At 41.2% G+C, this 12,697-nt stretch overlaps 1 protein-coding gene across 1 annotated transcript; it reads left to right on the top strand.

The window, feature by feature from the left end:
* Positions 1–1,773: 1,773 nt before the first annotated feature.
* On the top strand, positions 1,774–12,597 carry rad54l (RAD54 like). Its single transcript, XM_068707168.1, has 18 exons — positions 1,774–2,059; positions 2,177–2,260; positions 2,849–2,959; positions 3,061–3,121; positions 3,213–3,348; positions 3,492–3,561; positions 3,942–4,230; positions 5,040–5,164; positions 5,247–5,397; positions 5,497–5,623; positions 6,357–6,431; positions 6,726–6,856; positions 6,941–7,051; positions 8,241–8,364; positions 8,455–8,533; positions 8,632–8,811; positions 9,521–9,684; positions 11,143–12,597. The coding sequence occupies exons 1-18, from the start codon at positions 2,057–2,059 to the stop codon at positions 11,342–11,344; spliced, it is 2,223 nt and encodes a 740-aa protein (XP_068563269.1). The 5' UTR covers positions 1,774–2,056; the 3' UTR covers positions 11,345–12,597.
* Positions 12,598–12,697: the final 100 nt, after the last annotated feature.

Here is a 12,697-nt window from a genome sequence, read left to right as displayed (position 1 = left end):
TTTTTTTTCTTCGCTTTTGATGAAGCTAGGCTAGCTAGGCTAGCAGTTTCCCCCTTTCTCCAGTCTTTGTGCTAAGCTAGGCTAACACGTCCTGCACTTATACTTGTGCAGGTCACACAGAGACAGGACTGATGTCCATCTTCTAATACAACTCTGGAGAAGACAGAGAACAAGAGGATTTGGCCAGAAATGACAAACTGTTCTTTTGAGGTAATGTTTACTAAAAACTAGTATAACTCCTGTGGACTGTCTGCAGCGCCCCCTGCTGTGCAACAACAGTCCGTCGGTCTGGTCGTGAGTCAAGTCCTCCAACAAATCTGTAAATCTTCTTCTTGTGAGACACTTTGCAAGAAAGTGAAGCTGTGCCAGAAACTCCCATCATTTCGGCTCAGTGTGAGGTCACAGGTCTGTAATGGCAGTCTGGTGTCTGTAGAGACCAAATGTTTTTTTTAGAGCAGACACTAAACGTATGGGCGAAGCCACATCCCTTTCAATCGAAGTACAACTAAAGGGCCCCAGAATGCTTCAAACCAAGCGTCCGATCAGTCTAATTTGACTGAGTCACACTTTGTACAAACTACTTGGTTTGAAGCACATTGAGGCCTTTGAAGAGCCAGCCGAGCCCTGAATCCATGTGTGTAAATCATCCCCCCGTCATACGATCGCCCTCCAACGACCAACCAAGTGCTGAACAGTCATCTGTCCGTCTGTCCGTCCGTCCACCGATCAGCCCGTGAGCTCCACAGGAAGCTCCCGGCTGCACAGCGATTCCCACTGGCGGGCGAGGACCGAGATCAGCCTCTCTCTGCTGTCGGCTCCCGGGACGAAGACGCACCACTGGACCTCGCCCTCGGCGCCGCTGCTGGCTCCACCCCCTCCGTGCGGGGCCTCCTCCTCCCCCGCGGCGGCGAAGTGGTCCATGGTAAGGTGGCAGAGCAGGTCGGGGCCGGGCAGGTCATCGAACACCAGGGTAAGTCTGGTACCCCAGCAGGACCCGGTCCAGGTCCTGGATCCTCCGAGCCTCACGCAGCTGGTACCGCTCCCTGCAGGAGGACATGATGAGGAAGATGAGGAGGATGACTACTACCATACTGCTAAATGAAAGACTCCTTTCACAATGTCACTTGATACATTGTTATCATAAAAATATAGATCAGGGGTATTTAATTAACATTCCAAAAGGTCCAGATAGAGAAAATCTCCTCGGGCAAAGGTCCGGAACATTACAATAATATTTAACTTGCGCTATTTAGTGCTATATATATATATATATATATATATATATATATATATATATATATATATATATATATATATATATATATATATATATATATATATTCAAGAAGCCTAGTAGTAGTAACAACGTCTCTGTGTAGCCAACAACTGTCAAATCAAATAAAGAAAGTACACATCAATTATATTTTAACAATTATTATTCTCAGTTTTCAAATTTAAGTGGATGGATTATAAATAATACATACAAATACATAAATAAATGTTCTTCTCATTTCAAGTAAAATAAGGGCTGGATTAAAGAATAACTGACATAACAGAAAGCTGATGTGCATCTTAATAGCAGACCACCTCAAGGTGTCACTCAGAGAGAACCAGGACATTCTGATGTAGCATTTCAAAATTAAAACATGTGATGTAAACAACAGTGGTGAGAGGTGTGTAGCAGTGTTTTTTGGCCTTTCAGGCTTGCCGTAATGTTGTGCAACAACATTTAGCGCGAAGTTTAATACCAACCGGAATAAAGCTAAGCCGAGGGGAAAACTGCAGTTGGTTGCATGCCAAACTAATGCTATTATAAATCTTCTAGGGGACTAACATCCTCCTAGTTGCCTATGTCATATCACTGGTAATACGTATCTGTTAGGTCAGGTGTTTTTATTCAGCAAGAGCAAAACCAAGGAGACTGACATGAGCGACTTTGCTTTGAAGATGAAGCAGGCAGGGCATCTAGCGTTAGCTGTTTCTGGGTAACTAAATGCTAGCAACACGGGCAGGTGATGAGTATCGACATAACAGCTACGCCTAGAAAACAAGGAACATGGTAAGCAAGCCGAATTATTGTTATGTATTTCCATTATGCTTCAGACTGCATTCGGGTGTTGACTACCAACTTGAAACTATCTATTTTAATGCTAATCGTTTAAAATCACAATCCCAGAGGAGGAGTCTTGCACCCAGTCAGGTTGCCAAACGGAAGCAACCAGGAGATTCCTGTGAAGATGATGACTGGACATGTAGAACTGTGAGTAACGTTAAAATGGCATGACCAATAAGTTAACGTTGTACATTAGCTTCATTCAAAGCTGTTACATTCAGAGTTGACTGCGAATCTCTCTCATTGTTGCGTCCTTATATGATGAGACCAGTACGCCAAAGTCTGTTAATACATTTGGTCGTTTAGCGTTAGATGCTTTCTTACATATTGGCATACGCACAGACCTTCATGACATGCCTTTTGTCATCTTCTGAACCGGAAGCAGCAACTCTTCGATTCACGGTCACCTGAGTCACTTTATTTCTAGAGAGAGTACCTTCTAGTACTGGTAAGAACTGAGGGTTTAAAGCACTTAATGGCCGAATCCCTCAACATATTTGCCAATTTCTTCATTGAAAGCTTTAACTTAACTTTAACTGTCTATCATGTGTGGCATGTGTCATTTATGGATAAGCGAGGCACAAACGCATAGAGGCTTTGCTGAGAATGGTACTAGATGTTTTTTTTTTATTGTTTTTAATATCAAGCTATGAGGGGAAACAGTCACGATTCAATGAGTGAAAACCCATAAAGAATGATGGGCTGCATCGGTGTGTAATGCTTTTTTTTTTACAGGAGAAAAAAAGAAAAGGTGGTAATGAGAGCAGAGAAAGCCATATTTCTCCCTTCAGAAAGCCTCTGACACAGCTGAACAGGCCGCCCCCATGTGTGGATGGTGACAAACATGTAAGCGTCATTGAGCACTATCAAACTACATCTTGTGTGTGTGAGAAGTTGCAAATTTGATGCCACATCTTGGCTCACTTGTTTTAAAATCCTTTCTACAGGAGGCATTTATTCGCAGTATCCTCGCCAAGCCATTTAAAATTCCAATTTCTAATTACACAGGTAACAATTTTCTTGTTACATACGTCTCTTTCATGTTTAGTACAATGTGTAAAGAATTACTGAAACTGTTCTCTTGATGAATTGCCCACAGGCGCACTGGGAATCAGGGCACTCGGTCTAAAGCGTGCCGGTGTGAGGAAAGCACTTCACGATCCCTTCGCAGAAGATGCTTTGGTCCTTTATGAGCCCCCGACTCTGAGCGCTCACGACCTGATCAAAGCTGAGAAGTAAGTCCTCTTAAATGATCGATTCTGATCAGATATATGAATTTGTAGATATAAACTTTTACACTTTATAGCCTTCACTGGCATTGCTGTATATCAGTTCTTGTAATAAAAAGAAACGTGTCGCCGTTCTTTGTCCTGTCCAGAGAAAAATTACCAGTCCATGTTGTTGTGGATCCAGTTTTAGGAAAAGTGCTCAGACCCCATCAGAGAGAGGTAAAGATTCTTTCTTTCTAAAGTTTTACTGACCCAACTGAAAAATAAAATGATATGAAAAGTATTTTGCCAAAAATGTATTGCATTTATCATAATAGTGTTAAATAGTAGAGACGTGGAATCCTACATTATTGACATTGCTTCTCTTCATAAACTTCAAAATGGAATGAGAAGTAATTCTTGACCTTGGAAGCAGTATATTGACGAAACAAACTAAAGTAAAGCTTTTTCTGAGGCCTTCAATCAGTTCTCATTGTCTTCATCTGTGAGGTGGACCTCAAGATGCAGTTGAAAGCTCCAGAAAAAGCAAGTTAACGGAAGTAAAAAAATGTATATATTTATATATTAGATACAAAATGGATGTCTTTTTATCTCTTGAGGGGGTGAAGTTCCTGTGGGAGTGTGTGACCGGAAGACGCATCTCTGATTCGTACGGCTGCATCATGGCCGATGAGATGGGCCTGGGGAAGACCTTGCAGTGCATCGCCCTCTTGTGGACCCTGCTGCGCCAAAGCCCGGATGCTAAGCCCGAGATAGACAAGGCTATCGTGGTTTCCCCTTCCAGTCTGGTTCGCAACTGGTACAATGAAGTCGGAAAGTGGCTGGGAGGACGCGTCTCACCGGTGGCCATCGACGGAGGTTCAAAGGATGAGATCGATAGACAGCTAGGTGCAGTTTACCTCTCCCCTCCGTGTCATCACGAGTATCCACAGCAGAGTTTGTGGACCACAGACTCCTGCTCTTTTCAAGTTTTCAAGAGCCAAACTGGAATAATTCAAACATCACAGTGCCATTCTTTAGGATAATTGCATCATCCCCTATTGAGGCCATCATCCGTGTCACCTGTATTGTCTCCCTTCTTTGCTTTACACATTGTAGCACCGTCTTGTGGCTGAATCAATGCAAAGCAAAACCAGCCAAAAGAACAAACCAGAGGGATTTAGCAAGCATAACATTTTTCTTTCTTTTTACATTTAATATTTAGCCAACCGGGAGGCATCCTGGAGGCTTAGAGCACCAACCATGAACCTCAACCTCTGTTGCATGTCTCCACCTTTGGCTCTCTCTCTCTCTCCACTATTTTTCTGTCACTTCTCTGCTGTGTCTTTCTAATAAGCATCACATGTCCAAACACAACTCCAAATGTATGATGATGTTGCTCTGTGTCTGCTTACACAGAACAACCTAATGCAGAGTTTATACAGTATGTCAGATGTCGTGTTTTCAGCTCGTCCTGCTGACCCCAGGTGGCTATTTCAAGTAATTGTAACTCTTATGGTAGTGTCCTCTAGAATTACAAAAATATACCACCAAACCTCAACTTGTAGCTAGAAATGGAGGGTACTTTGACAATCTCTGGTTTTAATAGTGTTGATTGGTTTCCAGGTAAACGTTCCTTCAACGTAAAATACATCCTTTGGAAAATATTGGAGTTTATTAATTGTCTTCTTATTAATTTGTTTATCTTTGGTTTTTAGTGAACTTCATGTCTCAGCATGGTTTGAGGGTACCAACCCCAATCCTGATCATCTCATACGAGACGTTTCGGCTGCACGCCGGGGTTCTGCACAAGGGCAAAGTCGGACTGGTCATCTGCGATGAGGTACTTCATCTCAGCCGTTGTACCCCAGAATTGTCGAGCGAGGACCGCTGACACGGTGATGTAATAGTTGTGCGTGCTCTAGGGTCATCGGCTGAAGAACTCTGACAACCAGACATACCAGGCCCTAAATGCCATGAGCGCCCAGCGGAGAGTGCTGATATCAGGCACTCCCATCCAGAACGACCTGCTGGAGTACTTCAGCCTGGTCCACTTTGTTAATGCTGGGATCCTTGGTAAGTAGCTCCACGCACAAAATGGCTCAAACACATTTGGATTATATCTGCTGTTTGTCCTGATCCCCTCCATTTGTTTTTTTCTCACCTGGATGGCAGGTACTGCCCAGGAGTTTAAAAAGCGGTTTGAGCTTCCCATCCTCAAGGGTCGAGATGCAGCTGCTAGTGATAAAGACAGAGAGACCGGAGAGGGCAAACTCAAGGAGCTGATCAGCATTGTCAACAGGTGAGATCAAAGCACGTGTTTTATTATTCTACTTCATTTTCTAGAATAAAGAAGCTTTTGTTATTTTTGCTTTGTTTTTTCTGTCTTTCATTAATTTATTATTTTATAATATATATATAAACCAAGAAGGCGTGTGGTTATGCTGATTCAGGTCGATTTCTATGACGTATACATGAATTTGTATGTCTTGTTATTTAAATACCCACAAAGAGATATTTTGTCTGGTTGTCCGTAAACGGCTTCTAAACGATTTTCCAGAAAATGAACTCTCTGATTATACATATCAATATTGTATTAAATACAAGCCACTCCTACTTTAGACTATTACAGATTACTGGTTGATACATTGGTGTTTCACTAAAATGTGTCATCAAATGTTTCATCGCTTCCTCTTATTAATTTATTCTTGTTTCTGCTTTGTAAATATTTTTTATAAACTCATACTATAGGTCAATGCTACATTAATAACATTTGTTATGCTAATACCTAAAAGCATTTAGGAACAGAGGGAACACAAATCATGAAACGCATCACACAGTTATTATTTATTGAATAAAAAAAACATAATTTGTGTATAATGCATTCTCCAAACAAAAGGAAATTTCATTTTAGTTTTGCATCATATCAGTCGCTTAACACACTTTATCCTCAGACACCACTGTGTCTAAAATGTTTAATTGTATTTGAAGTTAATTATTCCCTTAATAATACTGACCATGTTCTGCCTCTACAGGTGCTTGATAAGGAGAACATCTGACATCTTGTCGAAATATCTTCCTGTGAAAATCGAGCAGGTCGTATGTTGCAGGTAGGTTGATTCAGTTTGGTTTTGGTTAAGGACAGGTTGACGTAATATTTAGGAGACACTTAAAGCTGAGATTCAGTACCAATCACACATTTTTTTTCAATCCCTTATTTTGAGTAGAAACATGTTTTTCCATCAAATACCTTTTATGTATTTACCAAATTCTGCTGAATTTCTCAAATAGATTAGTTTATGATATGTAACATAACAAGAGCTTTTTTAAATTTAAATTGAGCTTTATTTAAATCAGGAAATATGGCGACAGACACATCCCAGCATTTGACTGTTTCCCTGCAGGCTGACCCCTCTGCAGTCGGAGCTCTATAAGCACTTCCTGCGGCAGGCCAAACCCATTGAGACGTTACAAGAGGGCAAAATAAGTGTCTCCTCCCTGTCTTCCATCACATCACTTAAGAAACTGTGCAATCGTAAGTGTGCTTAAACCAAATATAATGCACTGTAAAATCATCTGCTGTTTGGCGGACAGCACTAACCAGTGTTCTGCGTCCCAGACCCGGCTCTCATCTATGACAAGTGCGTGGAGGGTGCGGAGGGCTTTGAGGGGGCGCTGGATCTGTTTCCACCCGGTTACTGCACTAAGGCTGTGGAGCCTCAGCTCTCTGGTAAGACTTTGTTTTTATTGTTGACTGGTTACATCTCTGGATGGGACGGTATGCATGGACAGGGAACCAACTATAGTTTGTATGTTTAGTTTATTATTACTAGGGCTGTCACGATATACTGGTTTTAGATATAAAGATCATTTAAAAAAAATAAATAGTGGTAATAATAATGATGTTCACATAATGATAATATTGTGAAAATTAATTATTAATTCATGCTTTTGTACAATTATCGTTTCAGACTTTTATTTTGAGTGTAATTAATTGGCCAAAAAAAGAGACAAAACACACAGTAATCAAAGTTAAAGACGAATCTCACTGATCACATTATTATTTTTCTTTCTTGAGATATTGTGATATAATCTTTATTTTGAATTATTTAGAAATTTGATATTGTGACAGGTTATTACTAACCATTACCCTAACCTACAGCATGTGTGTTGTTTTTTGTCATGTTTTTAAATTTATGTTTGTGTGCAGATTAATCAAACAAGATACAGAACTTTGGACCAATTCGCAACATGTTTTTATCTAACAAAGTATTCTGCTTCAATCTGTATTTTTGGACTTATAGCCCTTCAAAAACAACATTTTGTCTGCGATTAAAAAAAAAAAACAGTTTGCTCTCCTACTTGCCACACACGAAGAGAGACACAAAAATAAGTCTGATTGTATAGAAGAGAAAATGACCCTACCGCTCACTTTTTTGCCTCAGTAAACATTGTAAACTTGAGTTTATGGTCTCGATCACTAGTATCAAGTCTTCTTCAATACAGCATGATGTTCATTTAGTAAATTATGGTCCATTTAGAGTCAAATAGACCATAAAGCAGAGTATGTTTTAGGACGGGGCTACCTTGTGATTGACAGCTAGCTACCGCTACGAGAGCCGTATACGGCGTCTCTACGTCACTCCTCCGCAGTCCAACTATGGTCACTTCCAATTACTGGTTGCAAAAAAAGAAATGGTGACGACAAAAATCCAGGATGGTGAAGACTTCAAAATGTCAGTCCACAAACCAATGGGTGACGTCACAACGACTTCATCCACTTCTTATATACAGTATATGCCGATAATATGCCAGTGTGTTCACAGCCTGTTTCCGCTGCTTCACTTATTGTAGCATTGATACAAAAGTGTTTTTTGGTAATATATAATAATATAAAATATTGTTTCCTTTTGCACCAGGGAAAATGCTGGTTCTTGACTACATTCTGGCAATGACGAGGACTACGTCTAGTGACAAGGTGGTCCTTGTCTCCAACTACACTCAAACACTGGACCTCTTTGAAAAGCTGTGCAGATCTAGAAGGTGATTTTTGGGGAAACCGCCATTTAATTGTCTGTATTCTAGGATTTGTGAGTTAGTGTGAGCAGCAACTCTCCTCTTGGTCTTTTCCAGATACCTCTATGTTCGTCTGGATGGCACAATGTCCATCAAGAAAAGGGCCAAGATTGTAGAAAGATTCAACAGTCCATCGGTGAGTCGGCAAACTCTGTTTGAAACGACATTGAGCTTTTTAAAAAAATAAATAAAAAAAAGCAGCTGAACAACGTCTGACTCCATCTGTTTTCTCAGAGTCCAGAGTTCATCTTCATGCTGAGCAGCAAGGCTGGTGGATGTGGCCTGAATCTGATTGGTGCTAATCGCCTGGTCATGTTTGATCCGGACTGGAACCCGGCCAATGACGAGCAGGCGATGGCCCGGGTGTGGAGAGATGGCCAGAAGAAGACCTGCTACATCTACAGACTGCTCTCTGTCAGTTAAACACAGCGCAACAGATGCACACATGACATAAAAACAGATCGGCACCACTTCTTAAAGGTGCAATGTGTAAGATCTGGCCAGAACGTGAAGAGGTGACAGTGTTGACGTCATGTCAAAGATACCTATGTTTTGTGCTGCAGAGATATCTACTGAAATGAGCATGCTAAGCAGCTAGCCCAGGGAACCCGGGATCGGAGCTGCCGCACGCTCTCCTCCCGTAGTAGTCTCCTGGCGGGAAGGACTAAAGGGAAATCCGAGTTGTTTTCTCATTTCTGACACTTTGGATTTAATCCAATAAATAATTGTACAGCCACCCGGTCAGTGGCACAGTAACAGTATAGATGGCTAATGTAAACTATAGGCTGATGGCACACATTAAGATAAAGTGTTTATTACCGTCTACCAGAGTTTCAGCTGTTATCAGTAGTTGGCTTTTTTTTTTACTTAACTGATTACGTTAAATTTAGATTGTATGGACCCAGTAGTCTATTTGTTTGGAGTATGTGGCCAGGTATTACACATTGTATGCTTAATGTCTGTTTAAGGAATACACAGTAATATTGTCACATGTATAAATAACTTTTTTTTTCTTCTACTGATTTAACTATCCAACACAGCTCAGGACCTCATAATGGATGTGTCGGAGCAGCTGGGTGTGCACAGTTTCCACGTTTTGACCCGTGTGTTTGTGTGCCGACAGACCGGGACGATCGAGGAGAAGATCCTCCAGAGGCAGGCCCACAAGAAAGCCCTGAGCAGCTGCGTGGTGGACGAGGAGCAGGACGTGGAGCGTCACTTCTCTCTGGGCGAACTCCGAGAACTCTTCACCCTCAACGAGGAGACCACCAGCGACACGCATGACCGGTACATGACTGATACAGCACAAACTTTTTTTAAATTTGATTTCATGCTCAGTTTGTTACAAGTGTGTGAAACTAATTTTTGGGGACACATACAATCTGTGCTGAAACCCTGGATCAATATATCATTTAACAGACTGGTTGATATCATTGCTGGAAGACCCTGACTGGCTCTTGTAGTTTCAAAGTCGCATACCAGGGGTTACATGAACAACTGACTCTGTACAACTGTAGATTCACGCCTCAAACTGTATACTCATTGTTTTCATCAGATTTATAGCCATGCGTATGCTCGGTTTTGTTTTATGAATCTCAAACTTATAAATCACTGTGTTACTGTCTGTCACAGTATAGCACTGTTCATACTATTCATATTTTCTAATTCTTTAGAAAATATTCCAAACTGCAAAGGGATCCTCTAATACGACTACAGACACGGCTAAATATGTTTTTGTCTGCTGGTTTCTGACAACCGGACTGACAGCAGGGTCGTCCTTCAAATAGAGGGTTGGCGGTTCGATGCTCCGCTAGTCCATGTCGGTGTGTCCTTGGGCAAGGCACTTAATCCCAAATTTCTCCCTAGTTGTGCCTACTGTGTGTAAATGTTAGAGTCCTGATGGGCAGGTGGTACCTTGCATGGTAGCTTCTGCCGTCAGTGTATGAATGGGTGTGAATGATGACCTATAGTGTGAAAGCACTTTGATTGGTCGGAAGACCAATTTTACCATTTATTTAATAGGTAAAATAAAGGCTAAATAAATTACCAGACGACAACCTCCGGTTCTGCCGAGTGAAGCCGATCCTGAAGTGTCTTAAACCTGCATTCTCTCTACTGACCAGCAGGGGGCGACTCCTCTGGTTGTATAGAAGTCTATGAGAAAATGACTCTACATCTTTCTTGATTTATTACCTCAGTAAACATTGTAACAATCTCTAGTTTCAAGTCTTCTTCAATACAGCATGATGTTCATTTAGTAAATTATGGTCCATTTAGAGTCAAATAGACCATAAAGCAGAGTATGCTGTAGGGTGATTGACAGGTCGCTGCCACTACCAGAGCCGTATACGCCGTCTCTACGTCACTCCTCCACATTCCAAATATGGTAACTTCTGTTCATTGGTTGCGGAAAAAAACATGGCGACGGCAAAATTGCCGAACTCGAGGCTTCGTAACGTCAGTCCACAATCCAATGGGTGACGTTACGAAGACTACATCCACTTCTGATATACAGTGTACGTTTTTTACGACTCACTTTATGTTACATCTCCACCTTATCATGTCATGGCTCTCATCAAACATCCTTTTAGGGATGACGCATGATTTTTGTGCATGCCCATCGTTCATACATCTGGCCCCTGTTGGTTTTCATTTTATGATAAATAATTACTAGTCTATGATCATAAATGTATGTAATATATTGAACCGGGCCTTTCCTCTTCCTCCTCCTCACGGTGATATCAGGTTCCGCTGTCGCCGCTGTGTGAACGGCAGGGAGGTCCGGCCTCCCGCAGACGACGCCGACTGTACCAGTGACCTCTCCCAGTGGAACCACTGCTTCGACAAGAAGGGTCTGAGGGACCAAGTGTTGAAAGCCTCCTGGGACGCTGCCGTGTCCTTCGTCTTCCACCAGCGCTCTCACGAGGACCAGAAGGGTGTAGTATAGCGGGAGGAACTCAACAGACTCTCTATCACAACCACATTCACTGTATGTCCTGATATTTATTTGTTATACAGTTGTTGTTTTTTTTTTTTAATTAAAAGTAAAGGAGAATGATTGTTCATTGAATGATTGCATCGTGAATGCAGTGACTTCTCAGAAATACCTGCTCTTACAGGAATCTGGGCGCAACGCGTCGACACTGGTGATCGATTTGCCGGTTTTGATCAGTCGCCCCGATGTGCACGTCAAACTGTGGTGCAGTTTAGTTTCCCTACAGCCTTTTGAAAGCAGCCGGTTAGCCAGATATGTACATTCCATCTTGCACATTTGAATAGCACAACACACACAAATATCCATAGTGGCGACTGGTGGTGCCAATGTAAGGAAGAAGCACACATGCCAGCTCTTCGTCCTCACTTATTAGAAGAAAAAATATTTAAAAAGGACCATGAACAGTTTAAAACATAAATGTCACCATTTCATGCACCGTACCAGATTGTAGCTTTAAGCTAATTTGCATCTGTAGTCCCTTGGCAGTTCAAATTCTAATATATGAATTGTAAAATCAGATGTAAATGTTTAAGCGTGGAATTTTTTTTTTTTTTTTCATTTTTCATTGCTACTGCACAAGCTTATCCAACACAAATCATTCAACAATACAAATACCGAAAAACAGTTCTATAATTGGTGAGTGGCAACTGACACAGAGGAGGTAGACCCCGCCTTCTCCTGTCCACATGTCAAAGTGCCCTTGAGCAAAACACTGCTTGAGTGTGTGTGCGAGAGGAAAAAATTGTAAAGTGCTTTGTCCATCATGGTAGAAAAGTGCTACATAGGTGCAGCTGCGTTTAGCAATTACCAACGTCAGTGTCTGAATAAACACTTGAAATAATAGGTCCCAGCTCCCTCTGTGTCTCATTGGCAGTGGAGCATAGTACCCAGTCTAATTAGGAATGTATTGCTTCAATTTACTACATTTACCATCAACACTGACTGGACTTCTGCTTAAAAAAGTGGCACATTTCTTTTTGAATTAGTTGTGTTAGGATCCCACACATGCAACATCAAAGTTGTAAAAGTTGTTACTTAAGAAATTTTGGTTAAGAAGGTGCGGATCTTGAGAGGTGGTCCTGACTTAAAGAGCTGGAGAATAATGTTGTTTTTTTCACAACTCCAAGCTTGTTCGTATTACCTGATCTATGAAGCATGAGTAAATAGTTTACGCACCATTAATAAAGTAAGAAATGTATACCACTTTTTGCTTATTTTGTTTGACTTCCAAGCATATTTATAAAAAAAAAAAAAAGGTTTCATTTAAGAACATAAATATAAATGATAAATTGTCATTATAGGGAT

Source organism: Cebidichthys violaceus, unplaced genomic scaffold (assembly GCF_023349555.1).
Source record: "Cebidichthys violaceus isolate CVI_PGR_0920_01 unplaced genomic scaffold, fCebVio1.0.p SCAF_13, whole genome shotgun sequence".
In the NCBI taxonomy this organism is placed as follows: Eukaryota; Metazoa; Chordata; class Actinopteri; order Perciformes; family Stichaeidae; genus Cebidichthys; species Cebidichthys violaceus.
Note: the sequence above shows the minus strand (reverse complement) of the source record. Positions and strands in the feature narration are given on the sequence as shown.

Excerpts from the sequence above, each read along its gene's own strand:
- rad54l (XM_068707168.1), top strand. Across the intron at positions 3,562-3,941 it reads TCAGACCCCATCAGAGAGAG|GGGGTGAAGTTCCTGTGGGA; the intron begins GTAAAGATTCTT and ends TTATCTCTTGAG. Across the intron at positions 8,534-8,631 it reads AAAGATTCAACAGTCCATCG|AGTCCAGAGTTCATCTTCAT; the intron begins GTGAGTCGGCAA and ends CTGTTTTCTCAG.